This window comes from Podospora pseudopauciseta, assembly GCF_035222475.1.
Source record: "Podospora pseudopauciseta strain CBS 411.78 chromosome 5 map unlocalized CBS411.78m_5, whole genome shotgun sequence".
NCBI classification, from domain to species: domain Eukaryota; kingdom Fungi; phylum Ascomycota; class Sordariomycetes; order Sordariales; family Podosporaceae; genus Podospora; species Podospora pseudopauciseta.
This window is the reverse complement of record NW_026946665.1, coordinates 457,567-477,343: the sequence shown is the minus strand read 5'-3', so window position 1 is coordinate 477,343 and position 19,777 is coordinate 457,567. Positions and strand designations below refer to the sequence as shown.

General features: G+C 53.7%; 10 protein-coding genes across 10 annotated transcripts; 5 read left to right on the top strand and 5 right to left on the bottom strand.

The window, feature by feature from the left end:
* Positions 1-3: 3 nt before the first annotated feature.
* Positions 4-873, top strand: QC763_506390 (uncharacterized protein). The gene is made up of 3 exons (XM_062913231.1): positions 4-205; positions 274-480; positions 543-873. Exons 1-3 carry the CDS (start codon positions 185-187, stop codon positions 684-686), a joined length of 372 nt encoding a protein of 123 aa, XP_062764741.1. The 5' UTR covers positions 4-184; the 3' UTR covers positions 687-873.
* QC763_506400 (uncharacterized protein) lies at positions 541-2,315 on the bottom strand. The gene is made up of 5 exons (XM_062913232.1): positions 1,967-2,315; positions 1,888-1,908; positions 1,692-1,823; positions 1,482-1,629; positions 541-1,425 (listed from the first exon to the last, which is right to left on the bottom strand). Exons 1-5 carry the CDS (start codon positions 2,070-2,072, stop codon positions 924-926), a joined length of 909 nt encoding a protein of 302 aa, XP_062764740.1. The 5' UTR covers positions 2,073-2,315; the 3' UTR covers positions 541-923.
* A 2,708-nt stretch (positions 2,316-5,023) lies between these two features.
* On the bottom strand, positions 5,024-5,846 carry QC763_0074200 (uncharacterized protein; the record flags this gene model as incomplete). Its single annotated transcript, XM_062906022.1, has 2 exons — positions 5,024-5,482; positions 5,541-5,846. The coding sequence occupies 2 exons, from the start codon at positions 5,844-5,846 to the stop codon at positions 5,024-5,026; spliced, it is 765 nt and encodes a 254-aa protein (XP_062764739.1).
* A 323-nt stretch (positions 5,847-6,169) lies between these two features.
* On the bottom strand, positions 6,170-7,303 carry QC763_506405 (uncharacterized protein; the record flags this gene model as incomplete). Its single annotated transcript, XM_062913233.1, has 2 exons — positions 6,170-6,905; positions 7,260-7,303. 2 exons carry the CDS (start codon positions 7,301-7,303, stop codon positions 6,170-6,172), a joined length of 780 nt encoding a protein of 259 aa, XP_062764738.1.
* Positions 7,304-7,479: 176 nt separating this feature from the next.
* On the bottom strand, positions 7,480-8,508 carry QC763_506407 (uncharacterized protein; the record flags this gene model as incomplete). Its single annotated transcript, XM_062913234.1, has 1 exon — positions 7,480-8,508. The coding sequence occupies one exon, from the start codon at positions 8,506-8,508 to the stop codon at positions 7,480-7,482; it is 1,029 nt and encodes a 342-aa protein (XP_062764737.1).
* Positions 8,509-11,098: 2,590 nt separating this feature from the next.
* On the top strand, positions 11,099-12,193 carry QC763_506420 (uncharacterized protein; the record flags this gene model as incomplete). Its single annotated transcript, XM_062913235.1, has 1 exon — positions 11,099-12,193. The coding sequence occupies one exon, from the start codon at positions 11,099-11,101 to the stop codon at positions 12,191-12,193; it is 1,095 nt and encodes a 364-aa protein (XP_062764736.1).
* Positions 12,194-12,970: 777 nt separating this feature from the next.
* Positions 12,971-13,907, top strand: QC763_506430 (uncharacterized protein; the record flags this gene model as incomplete). The annotated part of the gene is made up of 3 exons (XM_062913236.1): positions 12,971-13,018; positions 13,081-13,518; positions 13,569-13,907. 3 exons carry the CDS (start codon positions 12,971-12,973, stop codon positions 13,722-13,724), a joined length of 642 nt encoding a protein of 213 aa, XP_062764735.1. The 3' UTR covers positions 13,725-13,907.
* A 444-nt stretch (positions 13,908-14,351) lies between these two features.
* Positions 14,352-15,586, top strand: QC763_506440 (uncharacterized protein). Its single transcript, XM_062913237.1, has 3 exons — positions 14,352-14,730; positions 14,783-15,211; positions 15,266-15,586. Exons 1-3 carry the CDS (start codon positions 14,683-14,685, stop codon positions 15,416-15,418), a joined length of 630 nt encoding a protein of 209 aa, XP_062764734.1. The 5' UTR covers positions 14,352-14,682; the 3' UTR covers positions 15,419-15,586.
* A 632-nt stretch (positions 15,587-16,218) lies between these two features.
* On the top strand, positions 16,219-17,743 carry QC763_506450 (uncharacterized protein; the record flags this gene model as incomplete). Its single annotated transcript, XM_062913238.1, has 2 exons — positions 16,219-16,647; positions 16,697-17,743. The coding sequence occupies 2 exons, from the start codon at positions 16,219-16,221 to the stop codon at positions 17,741-17,743; spliced, it is 1,476 nt and encodes a 491-aa protein (XP_062764733.1).
* Positions 17,744-17,761: 18 nt separating this feature from the next.
* Positions 17,762-19,686, bottom strand: QC763_506460 (uncharacterized protein; the record flags this gene model as incomplete). Its single annotated transcript, XM_062913239.1, has 2 exons — positions 17,762-19,180; positions 19,234-19,686. 2 exons carry the CDS (start codon positions 19,684-19,686, stop codon positions 17,891-17,893), a joined length of 1,743 nt encoding a protein of 580 aa, XP_062764732.1. The 3' UTR covers positions 17,762-17,890.
* Between the last annotated feature and the right edge of the window lie 91 nt (positions 19,687-19,777).

The window sequence follows — 19,777 nt, the reverse complement described above, 5'->3', positions numbered from 1 at the left end:
CTTTTTCGGCCTTGGTGCCACACCCCTTAACATGGGCGATGCCTACTTGGCAGATTGGACTGTGGCTTACGCGCACCCAGAATCTGGGGTCCTGTGGCTGGTGGCAGCTTGAAGCTGGAGAAATTCCCCAGATTGACGTCGACATTTTTGAAGGCCGCATCGCAGCTCCGAGACCGTCGCCAACATGTCTGCTGTTCCCAAGCACGTATGTAGCTGCTTCTGGTAGCCCATTTTAATTCAAAATCATCTCCAACAGAGACTAACCTCCTCCAGAGCACAGCCAGGTTATTCCAGACTGCCCTGCAGCGCTGGCCCAAAGATCCCCTCCGTCCCGACTGCCAGCTTCAAGATGTCCTTGCCAAGCGGCTCACCAAAGGTCCTCTTGCGCCAACCCTGATCAAGGGATTAAGCCAAGAGCAGGCAGACCTCAGGCAAACCAATGCGCTCTTCTCCCTCACCGAGAATCGTTACAAGAACAAGGTGGGTGCAGACCGGCGCTACCTACAAGGCAATCTTCGTTGCTGACCCAGGAACGCTCTCAGTATCGTGTTCCGGAATCCTTCCTCAAACCCAAGTTTAACCCCAACTACTACAGCGACATCCTGAAAGAGCTCAATGAGGCACCCACACGTTCTTATTTCCAAAGGGTAGCCAAGAGGGTCCAGGGTATGTTCCGCCTGGAATGATGCCTCGATAGTATCGGCCATCCATGTACACGACTGTACAATATGATATTTCTGCATGACGCGGCGTTTGGAGTCTGGGGAAAAGAAAACGGATACACGGTCATAATCCCATATTTTGTATTCCAATGTACATACCCCCTCCCCCTTTTTGTCTACCCATGCATAATGGGGTATAAGAAAGAGCAAGACAACCATCCAGAACGCCCTGTAAAGACACAACCTCCCCCAAACCCTTGTTTATAGATACCTGCCCTCTGGGTCCAGCTTGTTAAACAGGTCCATGCTCTTTTCGTACATGGTAAACACAATACCACCGCTCATAATCAACCTCGCCAATCGTGGCAGCGCGCCGCTCCAGAAAGTCAACACGCCCTCTTGCTTGAAGATGATGCTCGCGCACCGGAACGAGTTGCCGTAGAGTTGCTTGGCCTCGATACTTTGCATACGCGTCTTGATGGTATCAAGAGGCTGGGTCACATAGACGGTGATCAACCCTGCGATACCACCCATGGCGAAGGTAGCCACACCGCCGAGCTTCTCTCCCGGCGTTGTGTAGCTCTCGGCGAGCTGCTTCAAAGCAGTGTAGGAACCGAAGCGAGTAGCACTATTCGCCGCTTGACGGGCGGTGGTGGGCACGAAACCCTGGAAGAAACCGCGGATACCACGTTCGCGGGCGATGATTGGAACGGCGTGGAGGAACCCGCGGAGGCGAGGTTTGGCGGACTTGCGGTCATCGATGCTGGGGACCGGGGTTAGCACGGGTAGCAGGAATATGGCACAGGACAGAAAACCCACAGGGTGGTCTTGATACTTTCTGTCGGTGTGACAGCGAGCAGAGACTCGGTCACACCGGCGCCGAAACCCGCAATCACGGTCCGAGGACCGGAGACATTGCCGTCGGCGTCAGCCAGCATCTTCTTGTACTGGTCAAAGGCAACGAATCCTATGCGCCCAATCTGTCAGCGCCCTATTTCACCCCTCAATCTTCCTCAAGGTAGAACACACGAATGCCCGCCTTAGCCGAGTTGCCGATAATCAGCGTGGTGCACCCGGCATACCACTGAGCACCGAAAGGCGGCCATGGCAGCTTCTTGCCCTCTGCTAACCTGCGGTTGAGCTGTGTCCTGGTCTTTGCGACTGTCGCATTGTGTTAGAGCCTCGTCGAGGATATCAATCGGTCGTCGTAGGGGGTTTCACATACACTCGGCTGGGTAGGTAATGGCTGGAGACAAGGAAGCCCGGGTTAGCGGCAGTTGACTTCATCGGAAGAGATCACATACCAATCTCGACAGCGCCCGCAGTTGAGCCGGCAATTATGGACCGAAGGGCACTTGGCCCCTTGACCGCCGGGTGGTTGCTATTGTCTTTGGCCGGTGCTGATGACATTTCGAGGACCTGAACGGGGTTGCGATGGTTTGCTCCAGAGATGCGGCAGGTTTGTCAGTCACCAAAGTTTTGGCGGCTGTCCCTGCTGCGCCAAGCAGCCCTGGGCAACGGTGCCGATTGCGGGGCATCTCGACCGAGGTGAGCGATGATGCAATGACAAAAGACCCGCTGTTAGTGTTCCTGGCCAACTTCTGCCAGCCCACTATCACATACACAACAGTCACATCGCGCGACCAACTTCCTTTCTGGTCCAGCCATTAGATTGGATCATCTACTGGCACATCTATCATATTTACGTATCTGGTTCAACTCAACACCACGGCGGGCGTCTACCTTCCCATTGGTGCGTTCAACAAGACTATTGACGATGAGGCTCGCCAGACCCCGCCATCTCACGACACCTCTTTCAGTTAACTCCCCGTCGAGATGGCCTTTCTACTCATGAAACAATGGACCCCCTTGCCATTGGCGGAGGCGGCCTCGCCTTGATCACACAATTGTCAATGTCTCCAAGACCATATACTCTTTTGTCAAACAGGTTCGACAAGCACGGACCGATCTGGACGCCATATCTCGAGAACTCAGCTCATCGAAACTTGTCCTCGCGCTTCTTATTGAAGACGACGAAAACGAGAATATCGAGTTTCCCGAGGCCCTCACCTGGCACATCTGCAGCATCGTTGCCAACTGTCAACATGTCGTTGGAGATATCGAAGACTGTCTGGAAAAGTACAAATCTATTACTCGTGGCAGGAGTGTCTCGTGGACGTTGTCGAGTCAAGACGACATGTCAAAGCTACGGAGGAGCATCGAAGCCCACAAATCGGCACTTGATTTAGGCCTCGACATGCTAGCACTGTATGCATAACCATGTTCAAGCCCTACTGACACATGCCTACCGAGTCAAGGCACCTCGCTAGAGAGACGATGATTGAGACAAGAGAAATTCGCCAAGACACATCGGCCATCAAGGAAGACGCTGCTCTTATTCTGGAGGAGATAGCAAAGCTACAGGCCCGGCTTCCAGCTGAGTGCCCTCACTGAAACCGACCATGACAGTATGTCGGTTCAATGGCTCGAACCTTGGCATCCATCTTCGGCGGTCTCTATTCGATCTGGCTCCCGCTCCTGCTCCAATCGTCTAAAGTCTACACAAACTTCTTCTCAAGAAGCCTCCCAAAGGTCTACTAAAACCGGCCCGATTTCTAATGGCCGAGCATCGCAGCTTCTTATCGTCTTAAACCCCATCCTCCGCTACCTAAGACAGACATCATTCATCCGCCTTCTACAGCGTCCCTGAGCCCTACCCAACCTCCCCTCTCAAATTCTCATGCCGTGGCCCAACTATAGCCCAGCCGACATACAGTCACCTACTTGCCCAAACCCCATCACGTATACTCCATACCAGCCCGACAAAACCATCGATTAAGCAGCCGACTAAAATATAAAGGAGTAGCAGGCAGAATTGGGACCCTAGGGTGGTTTGTACCACTAGCGAGCCCGTGAATCATGTTTCACCCATCAGAGGCCACAGGCTTCTGGTAGTGCTCAATCTCCAATCAAAGCCATGGCCAGAATTTCAGCTAGACAGAACACGAAGCAGCTTTGATTCTCTTGTCCATGACCTGGCGAACGCGCCCGCTCACCGACGTCTATCGTCGGACAGAAAAGAGGCTACGGTCGCGTTCACGGCAATCTTGATAACTGTCCAGTCACCTGTTTCCGAGGACTTGCGGTCCGCATATGTCCAACTTCAGGGTGATGCCATGGTGGCGCGGCAACTTTACCAGTTTGAAGTCTTCGAGGTCTGGATTGTTCCTCTGTGCTTTTCGTGGGGCGGGGAAACTGACTACACAACAGGAATATCCTTTTCGTCACTGCCAAGTTCTTCACGTTGCCGTTCGGCCACTGGCGCCAGATCTTGGCTACCTGGGCCTGTTTTTCCAGCTAGAACATCCGCTACGTTCATCATGAGTCTTGAATACAGGGTGGGCAATAAGCCAAGTAATTACTTACTTGACATGCAAGTCAAGTCAAATAAGTCAAGTAAGGCCTATTTTTGACCAAGCCAAGTCAAGCCCTTCCACCGGCTTGGCTTGAGGGCTTGACCAAGCTGCCAAGGCCGGGATTCTGGCTGGGAGGGTGTCCCGGAAGACCGGGAGCCCCTGACCGGGCTGGAAGACTGGTCGGAAAAACACCCTTCCGGGCTCCGGCCGGGGGCTTAGCGGCTTATCAAGTTCGGCTTACAAGTAAGCCGAGTTGTGGCTTCTACACCTGGCCCAAGCTTTTAAATAGTAGCGTGGTACTTACTAACCTAACGGGGGAAAATAACACACACATTTAATCTATTCTTTTCAAAATCGCCGTACTACCAAACAGGCGAATTTCCCATACAATTTCAAGTACCTATACTAACAGCGAATGAGTGCCCCAGTTGCCTCAGTCACCCTTTGAAGCCTCCGGGGTATACTGTACACAAGTGAACGAATCCATTCAGAAGGCACTGCCTCGCAGGTTTCTAGAATTGCCCTACGTAAGGCCCTGCGGCTAAGGCTTTAAATATTATACCGCATTTCGATCCAATCTTTCATCCAAAACCACATATTTTCAATAGGGTTTAAATCAGGGCTTTTTGCCGGCCAAGTCATAGTTCAATACCTAGCCTTCTGATGTAACCCTGGTTGCCATAGAAGAGTGAGGAGAGGCATCATCCTGTTTAAAAACCACAGAAGTACCCCATACCTTTTTCTCTATAATAAAACGGTAGATCATAGGGAAAATATACCTCTAATACTTCTCGCTATTAATCCCACCATATTCCTTTTCCCACACAAAAGAGGCAGCCTTTTCACACCCACATATTATACCCCAAAACATCCAACCGTAAGGCTTTTGCCGTATAGTAGCCCAGGCCTTAATATCTTCAAATCGTGTAAGTAAGCCACCTTTTTTTACATCGGGTCATTAGTAGCCCGGGCCTCGTTACTAAAGGCCAGGTGCTCCCAGTCTTCCGGGCGAGTCCGAAGTGCCAATTGCTCACGGACAAAGGCCAGTCGTTCGGCCCGGTATTGGGCGGTGAGCTTGATCCTCCGCGGTGGGACCTGACGACTAAAGCCGGCTGCTCTCATGGCTGTGGTGAAGCCCGTATCCGTCCAATGTTCAGATCCTTCCAAATACAGCTTTAAATCTAGCCAACTAAGCTTGCGAGCGATAGTGTCGTCGTTGAGAGGGCGAGTAATATGGTCCTTCTCTTCGTCGGTAAACCGCGAGGGCTTCCGACCACGACGGTTGGTTCGCGGGGTCAACGGTGTAGTGAGAGCATATTGAATCTGTTTATCCGACGCGCCGGTGGCCTCGCGTGTAGCCGCGCAGGACATATGGGCGTCTTCGCGCAAGGCACGTGTTCGAATCTGTGGCCAGTCAGTTAGTCAGTGAGAAGTGAAGAGGGTTAAGGATATATATGGCTACATTTTGCTCACGCGGGAGCTCTGGGGCCCTGTGAGCGTTCAGGTGCCAGTGTGGCCGTTGTTGCCTTGCCAATTGAATCCGGTAGAAACGCTCGGCTGTGGGTGACGTGTGAATATCGTTGTGGTCGATAAGAGCGTTAAATTCCATCGTGATGGTGGTGGGTGTGGTTGATGGCCCTGGTGTTGCTCGAGAGGGTTCGCATTGCCTTGAGAATTGAGAGGTACCGCTGCCATAGAAATTGGTAGCAAAGCGACTTCGGATTCGGTGGATTTCGATATTGCGTATATGGCTGCTGATCGCTGACATATTGGCCTGGTGTTTTGTGGCGCAAGTCACACGATACCGTATATTCTCTTGGTATAGGTGTAGGTAAAAAAAACGGCAAGCCGGACCAAGTCAAGCCAAATCAGACCCCAAGCTTGACTTGACTTGGCTTATTGCCCACCCTGCTTGATTTTTGTAAGCCTGGCTTGGAAATTCAAGTTTCGAACATGCATCTTGCTCGGCAGTTGAAAGGCGGCATCACCATCGTGTCGCGGTCTGTTGTCAAATCATGCATTATTTTGTAGCATTTATTTGGTTAATGGCTGTCTTCAACGTCATCCACCACCCAAGTTCAATCCCCTTTTTTATACCACAACCACGCCACCGGCAATAGCGGCAACGGCGGCAGCGGCAGCGACAGCGACAGCGACGTATTCTGTCTCTCTGGCACCAGCAGCAGTAGACGTGTCGGTAGACTGGGCGCTTCCCTCCTTCGACTCGGTATCCTTCCCGCCGGCACCTGCCTCCTCGCTTGGGCCGATGGTGGTGGTGGTCTCGACAATGACGGTGCGAGATGGGCTTGGGGAAGTGGTGAGGAGCTCGGAATCGGGGAGCGACATGGCAGCAAATGCCGTGTGGCACGAGTCCATGTCGCTCATAGCAACGAACAAGAAGTCAAAAGCCATTTCTTTGGGGCATTTGGCCTTGAGGCTGGATACAGCAGGCCCGATGGAACTGGCGTAACTGGCCTGGGCCGAGCGATAGGTGGACCACTCGGACTGAAGAGACGAAGGGGGATCCGGCATCTCTTTGCCATAAATGGAGTAGCAGATGTTGAGCACGTCGCCCAAGCTGTTGCCGTTTTTGGCTTCGTTCGCGGTGGCCATCCAGTCCTCAAGTTTATCGCTGGGCTCTGGCTTTCGCGCCTGTATGGAAGCAAGCTGAGCGTGGCATTCCAACTTGAGAGCGCTCTCGCTCTGGCGGCGGTTGAAGATGGGTGCTGCGGTGATGGCTGGGACTTGGGCCGGGGCCGGGGCCGAGTTGGCGAGGACGAGGGATGCGCCGGCGAGGGCGAGACGAGCGTATAGGCGAGCATGTTTTCTGTTGTTTTGGGGTGTCTTTGGTGTGATACAGGTGTGTTTGAGCTTTGCTGATGCAGAAGAAAGGAAATGGGAAAAAGGAATACAACTAAATAGACGTTCTTATACTCGAGGAATTGATCTGTGGGAAAAGCCAGCAACGCCTATCTTGAGGTTGGAATCCACTAATGAGCCTCCACAAACTTCGTGGTTCGCGGCCAACCACAGCAAACTGTAAAGGTATCACGTGTGCTAAGGGAGTTCTTTCTGCCCGTGTACGCAGTTCATCTTGGGTGGGCTTGTTGAAGCCTCACAAAGCTTGGAGAGAGCTGGCGTCAGATGTGGATGTTAGATATGTGAGAGGGGAGCTACTAACGATGTCATCGATGGTGGCGGTGCACACTCGGGCTTAAGAAGCATTGGGAAGGTGTTATTGGTTCAGGCTTGGCGATGATTCCTGGTAGGTCGGGGGCACTCGCATTCAGGAGTCGATCCCGATCATAGGTCTGCAACGGGTTTGGTTTGCGGCTTGGAATGCTGACGTTGAACTTGATACACATTATCGTTTAGCTACCCGGTGTTATCGCCAATCCTCTTTACAGCGCAGCCATGGCACCGACAACGGCGAGAGCGGCGGCGGCAGCAACAGCCACATGTCCAGTCTCCCTTGGGCCACCAGCAGTGGATGTGCTGGTCGTCTCAGTGCTCCCCTCCTCACTACCACCATTTCCGTTCCCATCAGCGCCCTCATCCTCGCTGTCATTCCCGCTGACATCAGTCTCCTCACTTGACCCGGGCGCCGTGGTTGAAGGCGCAAGAACGTTTGTCTGAGTCGGGCCGGTGGTAGCGAAATCGTCACCATCAGTAGCGGTAAGGTACGGCACGGCATCCATGTAAGCCTTGTACGCTCTGCTGCACGAGACCTCCTCAGTGATGGCCAGCAGTCCTCCAGCGGCGGCGATGACGGAAGGGCAGCCCATGGCGGACAGCTCGTGCGCAGGGGCCTTCATGGAGATGGCAAACATTTGAGCCTCGGACATGTAGCTGGACCACTGGGACGCGAGAGAAGAGGGCGGTTCCAGAGTGCTTTTGCCCCATCTAGCGGCGCACATTGCTTTGATGTCGGTGTAGTCGGTGAATAGCTTGAGGTTCTCGGGCTGGTTCATCCATTGGATGATTGGGTGTTCACGTGGGAGATCGGGGGCTCTTGCCATCATGGACTCATAATGGGCCTGGCACTTGAGTTCGAGAGCGCTTTCGCTCTGGCGCTCGTAGATTGGTGCTGGGGTTATGACGGGAGCTGGAGAGGCGAGGGCGAGGGATGCGCCGCCGATGAGGGCTGAGACGAGCGTGTAGGTGAACATTTTGTGATGTTTTCTTTCGGCGTTGGGCCACGGTATTTTGGATCGTGAGAGGCAAAGTGCGGATGTGGGAAGTAAAGGAGTGAAATGCACGATGGCTGCCTGCTGGTGGAAAGGGAACGTGGAGGCTGTGATACGCGATGGGGGTGGCAACTGTTTTTGTAAGTTCTTTTTTAATGGACATTTGCATGGGAAATTGCAACATTCAGGGGTGTTGGTTGGTTTGGAGCCGTTGGACTTGGCAAGGTCATCCAGGTGGATCATCCAAATGCGACCTCGCATTCGGATCTCGGAACTGGCGCCGAGCAGATCTATGAGCTTTTCGGTCCGGGATGGCTGACATGGTGTTGAATAGCTGAGCGGGAGACTGTTGTTGAGGTTACTGGATGAATGTTCATTATATTGGACCGCATAACATCGGTTCTGTCGATGAATCTCAACGGAGCCCCCAACGCGGTTGTCGGGTATGTAGTGCTTACAGTTGTTCTACCTTGCTCATAGGCCACTGCAACGTCAGACCAAGTAACGGCAGTACATAGACGTACGTTCTTGAAGGACAGAGTAGCCAGCGACAGACTCCTATGTATCCCAGGCTGGGAGCGACACCAATGCCGAACATGGATGCAAAGGATGACCACTCGGGTAATTCTATTCATCCCCACAAATTGCAGCTTTGCACAACAACTCATGGCGAGACTAACATTACTATACAGAATTTAGTTCTACTGGCAAGATGCAGGATAGGTTGCCCAACATTATTACAAAAAAGGAGGGGGTTACAGACAGCCAAGGAGCGGTCGAGGGGAGGCATTGGTATTGACCGGAATGTTAACCTGACTTGACATCCAATTTTTGACCAGGGACTACTCATCCTATGCCGACAGGCATAGTTATTCATCTATTCTACACCATGGCGTACCTTCTATTCTGGATCCTGGCTTCGCCGCAATAACCGTTACCGCGAGCGACAATCCTCTCAACACGATCCTCCCTCGTCAGCACAACATCTCCTCCACCTGGCCCTGCGGCCCCTTTTCCACCCGAGGTCGCGATATCGTCAACTCTCGGAGACGAAGTAATCACATTGGCGGGCGTCAACTGGCCCCTCAGCCGAGAGACCATGATTCCCGAAGGCCTGGAACACGCCTCTGCCGATTCCATCCTCGACCGCATCGCCTCCGCAGGCTTCAACTTTATTCGAATGTTGTTTTTCCCCCCCTCCTCTCCCCCGACCCATTGGCATTCTTTCCATCACTGATTGTGTCACGATGTCACAGACCCTACGCAATCGAAATGATCGACCTCTTCTACCTCAACAACCAAACCGACACCCCCTTCACCCAGACTCTCATCTCTGCCCTCGGCCCAGACAACGGCGCCCTCATCACCTCCCAGATTCTCCTCCATAATCCCATCTGGACGCGTAACACGACACTGTTCAAGATCTGGTCTGACATTGTCCGCGTCGCCGCCCGAAAGAATCTGTACATCCACCCTGACGCGCACGTCTCAAAGGCGGGGTAGTGCTGCTCCCAGACCGACGGGAATGCCTGGTTTTGGGACGAGCACTTTCATATTGAGAACTGGACGCGAGGGCTGGGTTACGTAGCCCGATGGGCGGGGGATCACACTAATATCGTTAGCGTGTCTTTGCGGAATGAACTGCGGGAGTCGTGGGGGATGGCTAGGGGGTTCAGGTTACAACTGGGTTAATTTCGTGGGGAAAATGACTGCTGCTGCTGCTGGGGTAATTCACGCTGCGAATGAGGATTTGTTGATTCTTGGGGGGGAATGCTGGACGGGCAGGATTTGTCTGACCTGACAAGTAAAGGGAGTTTGATGACGGCGGGCGTGGAGGAGGAGCGGTGCGCGCCGGCGCAGAGGTTGACGCCTGTTATTTTGAGTGAGTTTGGGAGAAGGCAGGATGAGGGGTTGATGAGCGACGTGCTGTTGGGTTGTTTGAAGGAGTTTTACAAAGAGGTATGGGGTCAGCTGGGCGATGTGGAGCTTGGCGGGGAGGTATTGGATCCGGGGGGGGAGGCAGCAAGATGAGGAAACCTAGGGGCTGTTGAATGGGACGTGGGGTGGGTGGAGGTTTGAAGAGAGCGTGGAGGGGTTTTGGAAACCTTGGTTAAGGGATATATGGGGTTGGGCGGCGGATGATGGGTGAATTTCAACTTAGCTTTGGAAACCTGGTGGGCAGAAATGGTGTATGTGATGTCAGAGCCAGTTGGTTAGCTTTGAATTTCGGCAGCGAAGTGGTTAATGCATGAAGACGAGTCATCACTTTGCAGTTCTCGCAGACTAAGGTAGACAAATTCTAAGTACATCCTCTAATAAATCAAGGCATTCTACAATCCAATGGTGATAAGGTAGCAAGAGCCCCACTATCACCCGAGGCATAATGGCGGAGAATGCGGTTGCTTATTAAGAGCCGCAGGATTACTCAACAGCTCCTCCCGTTCTTTGTTCACTAATCACTGCACCCAACACCGACTGCCAGCGAATCCCGGCCTGCATATCCCAGAACGAGCCTCACCACCTCAGGGCTACTTGGCACGATGAACTGTCAGCCGGGACTCATTCGGAAGGGAGGTGCGTTCGAGTGCCGAACCATGAGATTTGTCAAGGACCTTTGCTTTGAAATGATTGACGATTTGGAACTTCCTTTGGACACTAGAATCCTTCAATGGGGACCACCTCAGGTATTAATGGCATCGTGCCCCAACAAACTAAATTTCTCGCCTGGCCAAAGCGGACTGTGGATCTTTCAGACCAGAGACCGCGACTTAAATATTGAGAATCTTCCAATTTCAGAGTCAATTTATCTTGAGGCACAACAAGGCTCATATCCATGATCCTGCCCATATCGTCATCATCAACCAGCTGTCCATCTATTCCCGCCAACAAGACCACCATGTCCAAAGGCCTCGCTCTCATCACCGGCATAAATGGCTTCATCGCCGCCCGCACCGCCCTCACCTTTCTCCAAGCCGGCTACCGTGTCCGCGGCACGGCCCGCTCCCTCCACTCCACCAAGCCCCTCCTCTCCGCCATCCCGGCCGAACTAGTTGCCAACCTCGAGATCGTCGAAGTCCCCGACATCACCATCCCCGGAGCATTCGACCAAGCCATCGAAGGCGTCACCACCGTCGCCCACCTCGCCTCCCCCATCTTCCTCACCTCCACCGCCCCCGGACCCGTCCTCAAGGCCGCCGTCGAGGGAACTCAGAGAGTCCTCGAGTCAGCCCTCACCGAACCCACCGTCAAATCCTTCACCCTCATGAGTTCGGTCGCTGCCATCATCGACACCGAGTCCGCCAACGCCCACTACGACGAGTCAAACTGGAATGAGTCCTCAGAGAGGCTTGTCCGGGAGCTGGGCAACGAAGTTCCAGGGTATATCCTCTACTTTGCCAGCAAGACCGCCGCTGAAAAGACCCTCTGGAAGTTTAGAGATGAACACAAACCAGCCTTCAAAATCGCGGCTGTCAACCCCGTCTATGTCGCTGGCCCACCCGTTGTTGTGCCGGAGTCAAGGGACAAGATTCACGGGACGACAAAGCTGATCAGTGATGTTTACTCTGGCACTGAGCTGGCTAAGTCGGGGTTGCCTGGGGCGTTTCCCTCGTATGTGGATGTGAGGGATGTGGCGAGGGTGATATTGTTTGGGGCGGAGAACCCGGAAAAGGTGGATGGGGAGAGGTTTTTGTTGAGTGGGTATCATGTTCCCGCTCAGGCGGTGGCGGATATCTTGAGGGAGAGGTATCCTGAGAGGGAGGGGGTGATTGAGAAGGGAGAGCCGGGGCAGGGGTATGAGAAGGGGTATGGGTATCCGAAGGAGAGGGTCTACGATGGAAGCAAGGTGGTGAGGGTTACGGGGGAGGGGTATATTCCTTGGGAGAAGACTGTTGTTGATTTTGTGGAGAGCGTCAAGGCAATTTTGTGAGGGGTTGGGGCTATCTAATGGGGACTTTTCCTTTTACTGCAGTGGTAGATGGATTATAGAAACCTTGGGGGGTAATTCCAGGTCGTCAGGTCTAAACTGCTTCTTTTTACATCGTGATTGAGGATTCTGGTACCTACTCCTTCCCGTGGTCTGGATCTTGACTGCGCTTTCCCGTTGAGAAACTCGGTGACGCAACCCCCACAGCTGCCCTTAGCAGAACAAAGTGAGAGCAGGCAGGAGCGACTTAGCCATATGCGGGACTGGTTGGGAATTGTTTCCCCACTGTATGTCAAGGCACCTTTCTTTTCGATTGCTCCTGCCACTTGAGCCGAAAACCATGCGCTGAATATTGGGGGCAAGTGGGTTTGGGACTGTTGAGGAAGGAGGTCACAGGACGCGGATCAGGAGCATCAAGATGCCCGTCCAAGAGACATCAAAATGTTGTGACCTCGAGTGGAGGGACAAAAGTGGTACATCTGTTCCCTGAGCGGCTAACGGAACGGGATGCCTGCTCTCGAGATATCGGACGAGTATCATAAGATCCCAACCGATGGGACCGTCTGAACCGCAGCAGAAGGACACAGAACAACACGGTGGAGATAAGCGGCCGCCCGAGATGCTCTCTTTGGTCTGTGCAAGCAACTCTCTCACGTATATATACTTTGCAACCTGTCTCCCTTGGACCTCTTCTTCTTCCACAACCAGGCTCGACAACAACTTCCAGTCTGCCATTCACAACGACAGCCGCAAGACCAACTCAGAGCTTCACCCATCACAATGCTTTCCATCTCCGCTTCCATTGCCAGCGGCCTGGCTCTCGCCAGTGTACGTTTTTGACCGTAACTGAACCAGGATCCAAAGCCCCAGGTTGCTAACAGCCACCCCAGGTTGCCCACGGCGCCCCTGGATTCGCATCCATCCGCTCTGACCAGCCCGATGTTTCGAGCTACGCCACCGTTCCCATTACCTGGGAGCTCCCCGTCAAGGCTGACGACCCTACTGGCGCTACCGTCGAAGTGACCGGCACCATCGAGGAGGCTATCGTCCAGATGGATGCCACTTACCCCGGCTGGAACAAAACTTTCCAGGCTCACCTGCCCCCTCCCCCCACCGTTGACAGCAGCGCCTTTGATCTTGCGGCTCTTGATGATCCCGAATCCTACATTTGCAAGCTTGACCAGTGGAAGGAGGCTGGCCAGCTTTCTATTCTCCGCGGCATTGAATACCTCCGTGGTCTGACTGGCTCGGCCAAAAACGGCCCCGGCCCTGGCGAGTGCGGTCGTGTTTCCTGCTCTTGGCAGTCGGCTATTTGGTGGTGCAACGACGTGAGTTTATCTTGTCATTAATCGTGGGGCTGCTGCTGACCATGAAACAGAACGATACGGAGAAGGAGGTTGGCTGGAATGATATTGCCGATGGGACTTTGTACATCCTCCAGAAGTGCTCTCGGGATGCCCAGTATGTCAAGGGTCAGGCTTTCTACAAGGACAAGTGGAACGTGATTGTTCGTTATGACAACGACAGCTGTTAAATGCAGCAAGTTGTCGGCAACATTAGGGATAGTTGGAGGATTCTATAAGGGACTGTAGCAGGAGTTTATCTCGTTGGTCTGTGACCGAATACACTGAGTTACGGGCAAGTGAAACATGTAAGAAGTGGAAAAGCTATTAAATAGCATCTGAAGCACGAGGAATTGAAATGCGATTATACCTACCTACTTATTGAAGCTATCCCTAAGACAATTGCCACGTGTACATCATCCAACTATATTCGTGCATGGCCTTCTTACGCCATACCTTATGCGCCACTGACACTACCATCACTATAGTCAAATATCACTCACAATGGGGGTCACACCAAGTAGCCACCGAGACCCTATATAAAGTACCATATAACAAGCATCTCGAAGTTGTCAACCCACCCATTGCAACCGTCTCCCCCGTTACATGACTCCCTTGCAGGTGTATATCTTGTTGAGAGTGATGAATCGACCGTCAACTGGTAGGACTGAAGGCCCACTTGTAGAGAAAGATACCCGGTAAACACACAGGCGTGCAGCGCTGGTAGCTCCTGTTACGTAGTCCTGGTACTCCTGCCCCATACGGCGGGAACCATGAGCTTACCGTTGGCGCAATGTGGGTATCATTAGACCCAGATCAAGAGCACCAGCACAACAGTCAACAAAGGCATATCAAGGGATTTGTGGCTCCAAGTGGGGTAAAGAAGCGGCTTATCTGCTCCGGAAAGATCGGGTGCCGGTCATATGAACTCCGCCTAAGGCATCGTCTGAAGAGCGGTGGTGGAGTTTTGGGGCCGACCGAAGTAGTCCCACCGACTCGTCAACTCTCTCCTCAACTGTATATAAACTTGCCTTTCTACCCTCCATCGCCCTTTTTCTTTTCCACTACCGCACTCAAGAGCACTTCCACACTACCATCGACAAACAACAGCCAACAGCCACAAATCTACAACTTGAACACTCGGACACAATGTTGTCCATTTCCACCATTTTCGCCGGTTTTCTGGCCCTGATCAGCGTAAGTACTCTAGGCGATATGAATACAGTTCACCAGTTAACATCTCTTACAGGCTGTTCATACCGCTCCCACCTCCCTCGATGAACAGCCGGGCTCCGTCTCAGGCTACAACATAGTCCCGATCTCCTGGAACCTTCCCATCAACCTCGACGACCCCACCGGCGCCACCGTTACAGTGACCGGCACTATTCAGGAGGCCATCGCCCAGATGGACGCCAGCTACCCCGGCTGGAACGCCACCTTCCAGGCCCGGGTGACTCCTCCCCCAGGCGATAGTGCCAGCTTGGACTCCACGGCCAACCTTGACGACCCCGACGACATCGACTGTAACGTGGACTACAAGTACGCAGGCAAGGTTACCATCGTGTGGGGTATCAACTACCTGCGTAGTATCACTGGCAAGCCGAAGAACGGCCCAGGCCCAAACAATTGCGGGCGTGTTAGCTGTTCTTGGAACTCGGCCATCTATTGGTGCAATGATGTAAGTTGTCCATGGCCCAGATTCCTACCTTTGATATCTGCTAATCAGGAACAGGATACCGTCGAGAAGGAGCTCACGTGGAATGATATCGCTGATGGCGCATCAGCTGTCAACGAAGCGTGTAAGACTAACCGGGGTCACGATTCCAAGGGGCGCGGCAGCTACGATGACCATTGGAATGTTCTTGTTCGTGGGGATGTCTGCTGATTACAGCTCGTTATCCACGACATAGGTACTAGGAATACCGGAATGTTCCTGGGACTTGGCAACAGGAGATGATCTCGCTAGTCTCTGACCAAATACACTGGGCTTTGAGTTTTGATCGTTACGGATTTGACGGTGAAATGTTGAATAATTGTACCTAAGTGAGACCTCTAAGTTTCACAGAGCTTGCTCTAATGCATAATGAAACAAGAACCTAGGTGGACTACTAACACCGACTAGCTCAACTCTCCACCTCGATATGTGAATTCTGGTGACTGTCGCCAAGTGGCTGTCGGGCATGATTGAACAAAGACTCACTTACTAGAGATTCCCAATCTGGCAGCATTGTTTGAGGAGCTTCCGACCCAGAAAGTTCAGAGGGCCCACACATTGTGTCTTTGTGGCTGTTCTTGGACATGGTTTTCCTTACACCATACCTCGAGTGTCTTTGTGCTGGCACTTGGAAGATACTGACGGGCCCCTCAGCCCAAGGCTAGACAATTTCTTTCACTGAACATGTTTTAACGACCTCAGTTGCAAAAGACGGTCATCGCCAGCTGTTCGGGTACACATAATGTATAATGGTTTTATCTCCCTTCAGCACGATTAGGAGGGTCTTTGGCAGCTTCAGAGGTGATAGCGTGCCACAGAACCGGCAGGAGCCAGATGGCTGGGATCATAGGCTGAACCCAGGCGAGGCCAGGCGCAGATATCATGTTAACCCCAGGGTACCTCAACCGGTTGATTACAACCCTCCCGGGAGATGGCAACGCCAAAGGCGCGTCGGCGGGGGGCCTCGCCGCATGCTACCATCAGCAATTGATATTTACGCCTTACCTATGGGTCCAACACCTGCTCCTTCCCCTGCCAGAGCTGAAGGTTCCAATAGGAGACCACCTCTCCCTTCTGGCAGACCTCCTCCTCTGATTGCGAGACGTTCTGTCCCTATTAGCAAAACTGATCCTGTTTACGGCGATCGACGTTCGCCTCCAACAATTAGACGGTCACCTCCAACAATGAGACGTTCGCCTCCAGCTCCAGGACTTAGACCTCAATCCCTCCCTGCGCTTCCAAGACCTACTCGCCCTGCCCCTTCGTCCCGCCCGGTGACCTACCCTCCACAGGATTACCGTCCAGCACCACCAGTCCCCTACCTCAACCTGCCCCCCGCACCCCCCGTGGCACCCCTCCGACCCCGCGGCCCTCCCCCCCCAGCCCCCTACGTAGAGTCAGTAACCGACTACTCTGAACCCTCCGAGCCCTCTGTTCCCACGGGTCCAGGTCCAAGTCGCGGCCGCGGTCGCGGTCTCCCCTCCTCCCCCGCCAAACAAGTCAGATCCCCCCTCCCCCCTCGAGCTCCCGCCCCAAATCGACCCCTCCATCAACCCCATCCTCCGCGCCCACCTCACCGCCCTCAGCCCCGAAACCCGCCGCGTCCTCCCCTCCATCCTCACCCGCATCGGCCGCACCTCCCACGCCCAAACATGCGAACAATTCGACTTCACCAACACCACCCGCCCCGACCCCTCCATCCGCCCGGCCAAAAACCCACAAGTAACCGTCAAAGTAGTCAACATGGACACCCTAGAAGCGGCCATCTCACTCCCCGAGCGGGACCCACCCCCCCTCCCCAAAGACGGACAGCCAATCCGGTTCAGGCCATTAATCCTCAACTTTAGCGACGTCGACCGCCCCTCCAGGAACGAGAGGCGGGGTAGTAGACACGGGGATTTCTCCCAGAGCGAGAGTCTGTGTCATAGGACTTCTCTCGGGATGGGTCTAGAACGGGGGCGGCACCCGGTGGGAATGAACACCTCTGTGCTCTACAGTCCGTACGTTCAAGTTGTTCGTCGGGACACGTCCGATCGCTTCCTCGATCTGGACCACCCCGAGAATTTGCCCGTCGTGGCGGCCATCACGATGAGGGCGCAGTACCGCCCCGAGACAAAAACCTACATGGTGCCTGCTGAGCTAGGGAGGACGAGGCCGAAGCAGGCTTTTCATCGGTATACTGACAGAGAAAGGCTCAAGATGAGGATGAGGTTGACGCTGAGGGTGGCGGGGATGCACAGGCATACTAGGTTGGTTCTTGGGGCGGTGGGGTGCGGGAGGAGGTACAAGAACCCGGCCGAGGATGTGGCGTTGTGCTGGTTGGAGGTGTTGAGGGAGGATGAGTTTGCGGTGGATTGGTGGACCGATGTGGTGTTTGCCATGTGGGACTCGCCTGGGGTAGGACCGGATTCGGTGTCCAAGTTTAATCATGAGATTTTTAGACGGGTGCTGGATGGGAAGCACGTGGGGGAGAATTATTGGAGGTTACATGAGTAGGCAGCCTAGGGGTGTGGTGGTAGAGTGAAATGTAGTAGAATCTCTTGGTAAATCTAGCAAAATCTTGGCATATGCCCCCTTCTTTCCAGACTCCTGTCTCCAACCGGGTATACCCAATATTTTCAACACCAATACAGTAGTCGTACATCAATGCCGTGGCTCATGATAGCCAGGCGCGTCCGTAGGCGTGGCAGGATACCCGGTGTTGGCTTCCAGACCCGCCCCATTGTTATATGCGAATCTCGGGGGCTCTTGAGGATGCGCCGGATCATACAAACTCCCTGGCGTATACGCTGTTGGCATCTGCCCAGGACCCTCTGGAAACGGGATGATCGGACTCGCCACTTGCCCCGGCCTCTGTTCGGGAAATGGGTAAATCATCTCCTGCGGCGTCGCTGTCTTCGTCTTTGGTGATGTGTTCAACAATTCCCCCATCTCGTGCCTCTGTGCCAAACTGTCCACCTCCCGCACGCGACTTCGCGAGCTCCGGCTTCCTGTCCAATTACTCCCCCCCTGATCATCATCCTTCCTATCATCACCGCGGTAGTCGACTGAACCGTGGAGTTTAACGGCCGTCCATCCATACGGCAACCTCTGCTCAATCGCCTTCTCCATCCCAGAGATAAACAAGTGCCCAAACGTCAGAATCGGCGGCACCCAGGTAAACACAGCCAGATACTGTCCAAAACCCCACTCTTTGACATTCTGACTAAAAGTCTTTCCGTAATTCTCCTTCATCAGCTGCCACGTATTCATAAAATACGCCATGTATACGGCCAGTCCAATCAGGCCGAACACGGTAGGGAAGCTGCCCACCGTCTTCCACAGGATCCTCCAAATCATCTTGTTGTCTTTGGTCGGCCTGAACCTATTCATCCACGGGTGGTGAAACACGGCACCAATCAAGGCCAGAAACCAGCTCCCAAAGCCCACGGGAACAAAGTGGAATTTCTCCATGTCAAAGGGGTCACCTTTCATAAGACTGACCCTCTGTTTGCCTATGCCGCATGCCATCTCGGCTTCACTCGCCCTCATGTTTGCAACTCCTGCATGGGTGACGTACAGGGCGATGGTGAGGACCGCAATGAGAAACACCGACCCGGTGGCGTGCGGCCGGTGCTGGTTGTGACACCAGTACACCGCGGCGAGCATGATGACAGTGGTGCTGCAGAGCTGGCTTAGCGCGTTGGCCATGAGCGCATCGAAGCGGGTGTCGGTTCGGTAGCGAAAGACAAACGTTGAGACTATGACGGCCAGGGCAAAGACAAACACGGCGGAAAAGAGCTCGTCGACGGTGCCGATGCAGGAGACGCGGAGGGAGAAGCGGGTTTTGCGGGTGGTGTAAGGGGCGCGGGCAACGACGTCGATCAAAGGGCCGAAGGATAAGAGGGAGAAGGCAACGGTGAGGCAGAGGAGCATTCCTATGGCTACTATCATCTGTGGTGATGTCAGTCAGGGTGCTAAGCGATGATGTTGGCCAAGGAACATACCCCTATCCCGACAATATCTGGGTTGCCGACAGTGACTTTTCCTGAGCGGCAGTACTCTCCTCCACACATGTTGACCACAGCGCCCAAGAACCGCTTGGTGTCAGCTGGGTGGTTTTCGGTGTTGTCAGTCCACCAGTTGACGACATCTCCGACGCCAGACTCATTCAGAGGATAAGGAAAAAGACCCCTCGCCATATCCCTCAGCTGAGAGACCCCGGGATCAAGCTGGGTCGGATTGACCCCCACGGTGAGGTTCATGTGGATATCAGGGTTGGGTTCGAGTTTCAAAATGGATAAATTGTCAAGCGGAAGGATCAAGGAGGCGGGTCGGCAGCCGAAGCCGTCGCGGGTGGCATTGTTGCCTTTGGCGAGAAGCACATCTGCAAGGTAAGATATGCTGAGGTTGGAGAGGTGGGTAATGTTGGTTGGGTTGTAGAGTGTGGGGTTCTCCATGCCGGTGATGGCGCGAGTTCACCTGTCTGGTGTTGGGTTGGGTTGAGATGAAAGAGGCCACACATGAGTACAGCCTGGTGTTTTAGTTGGG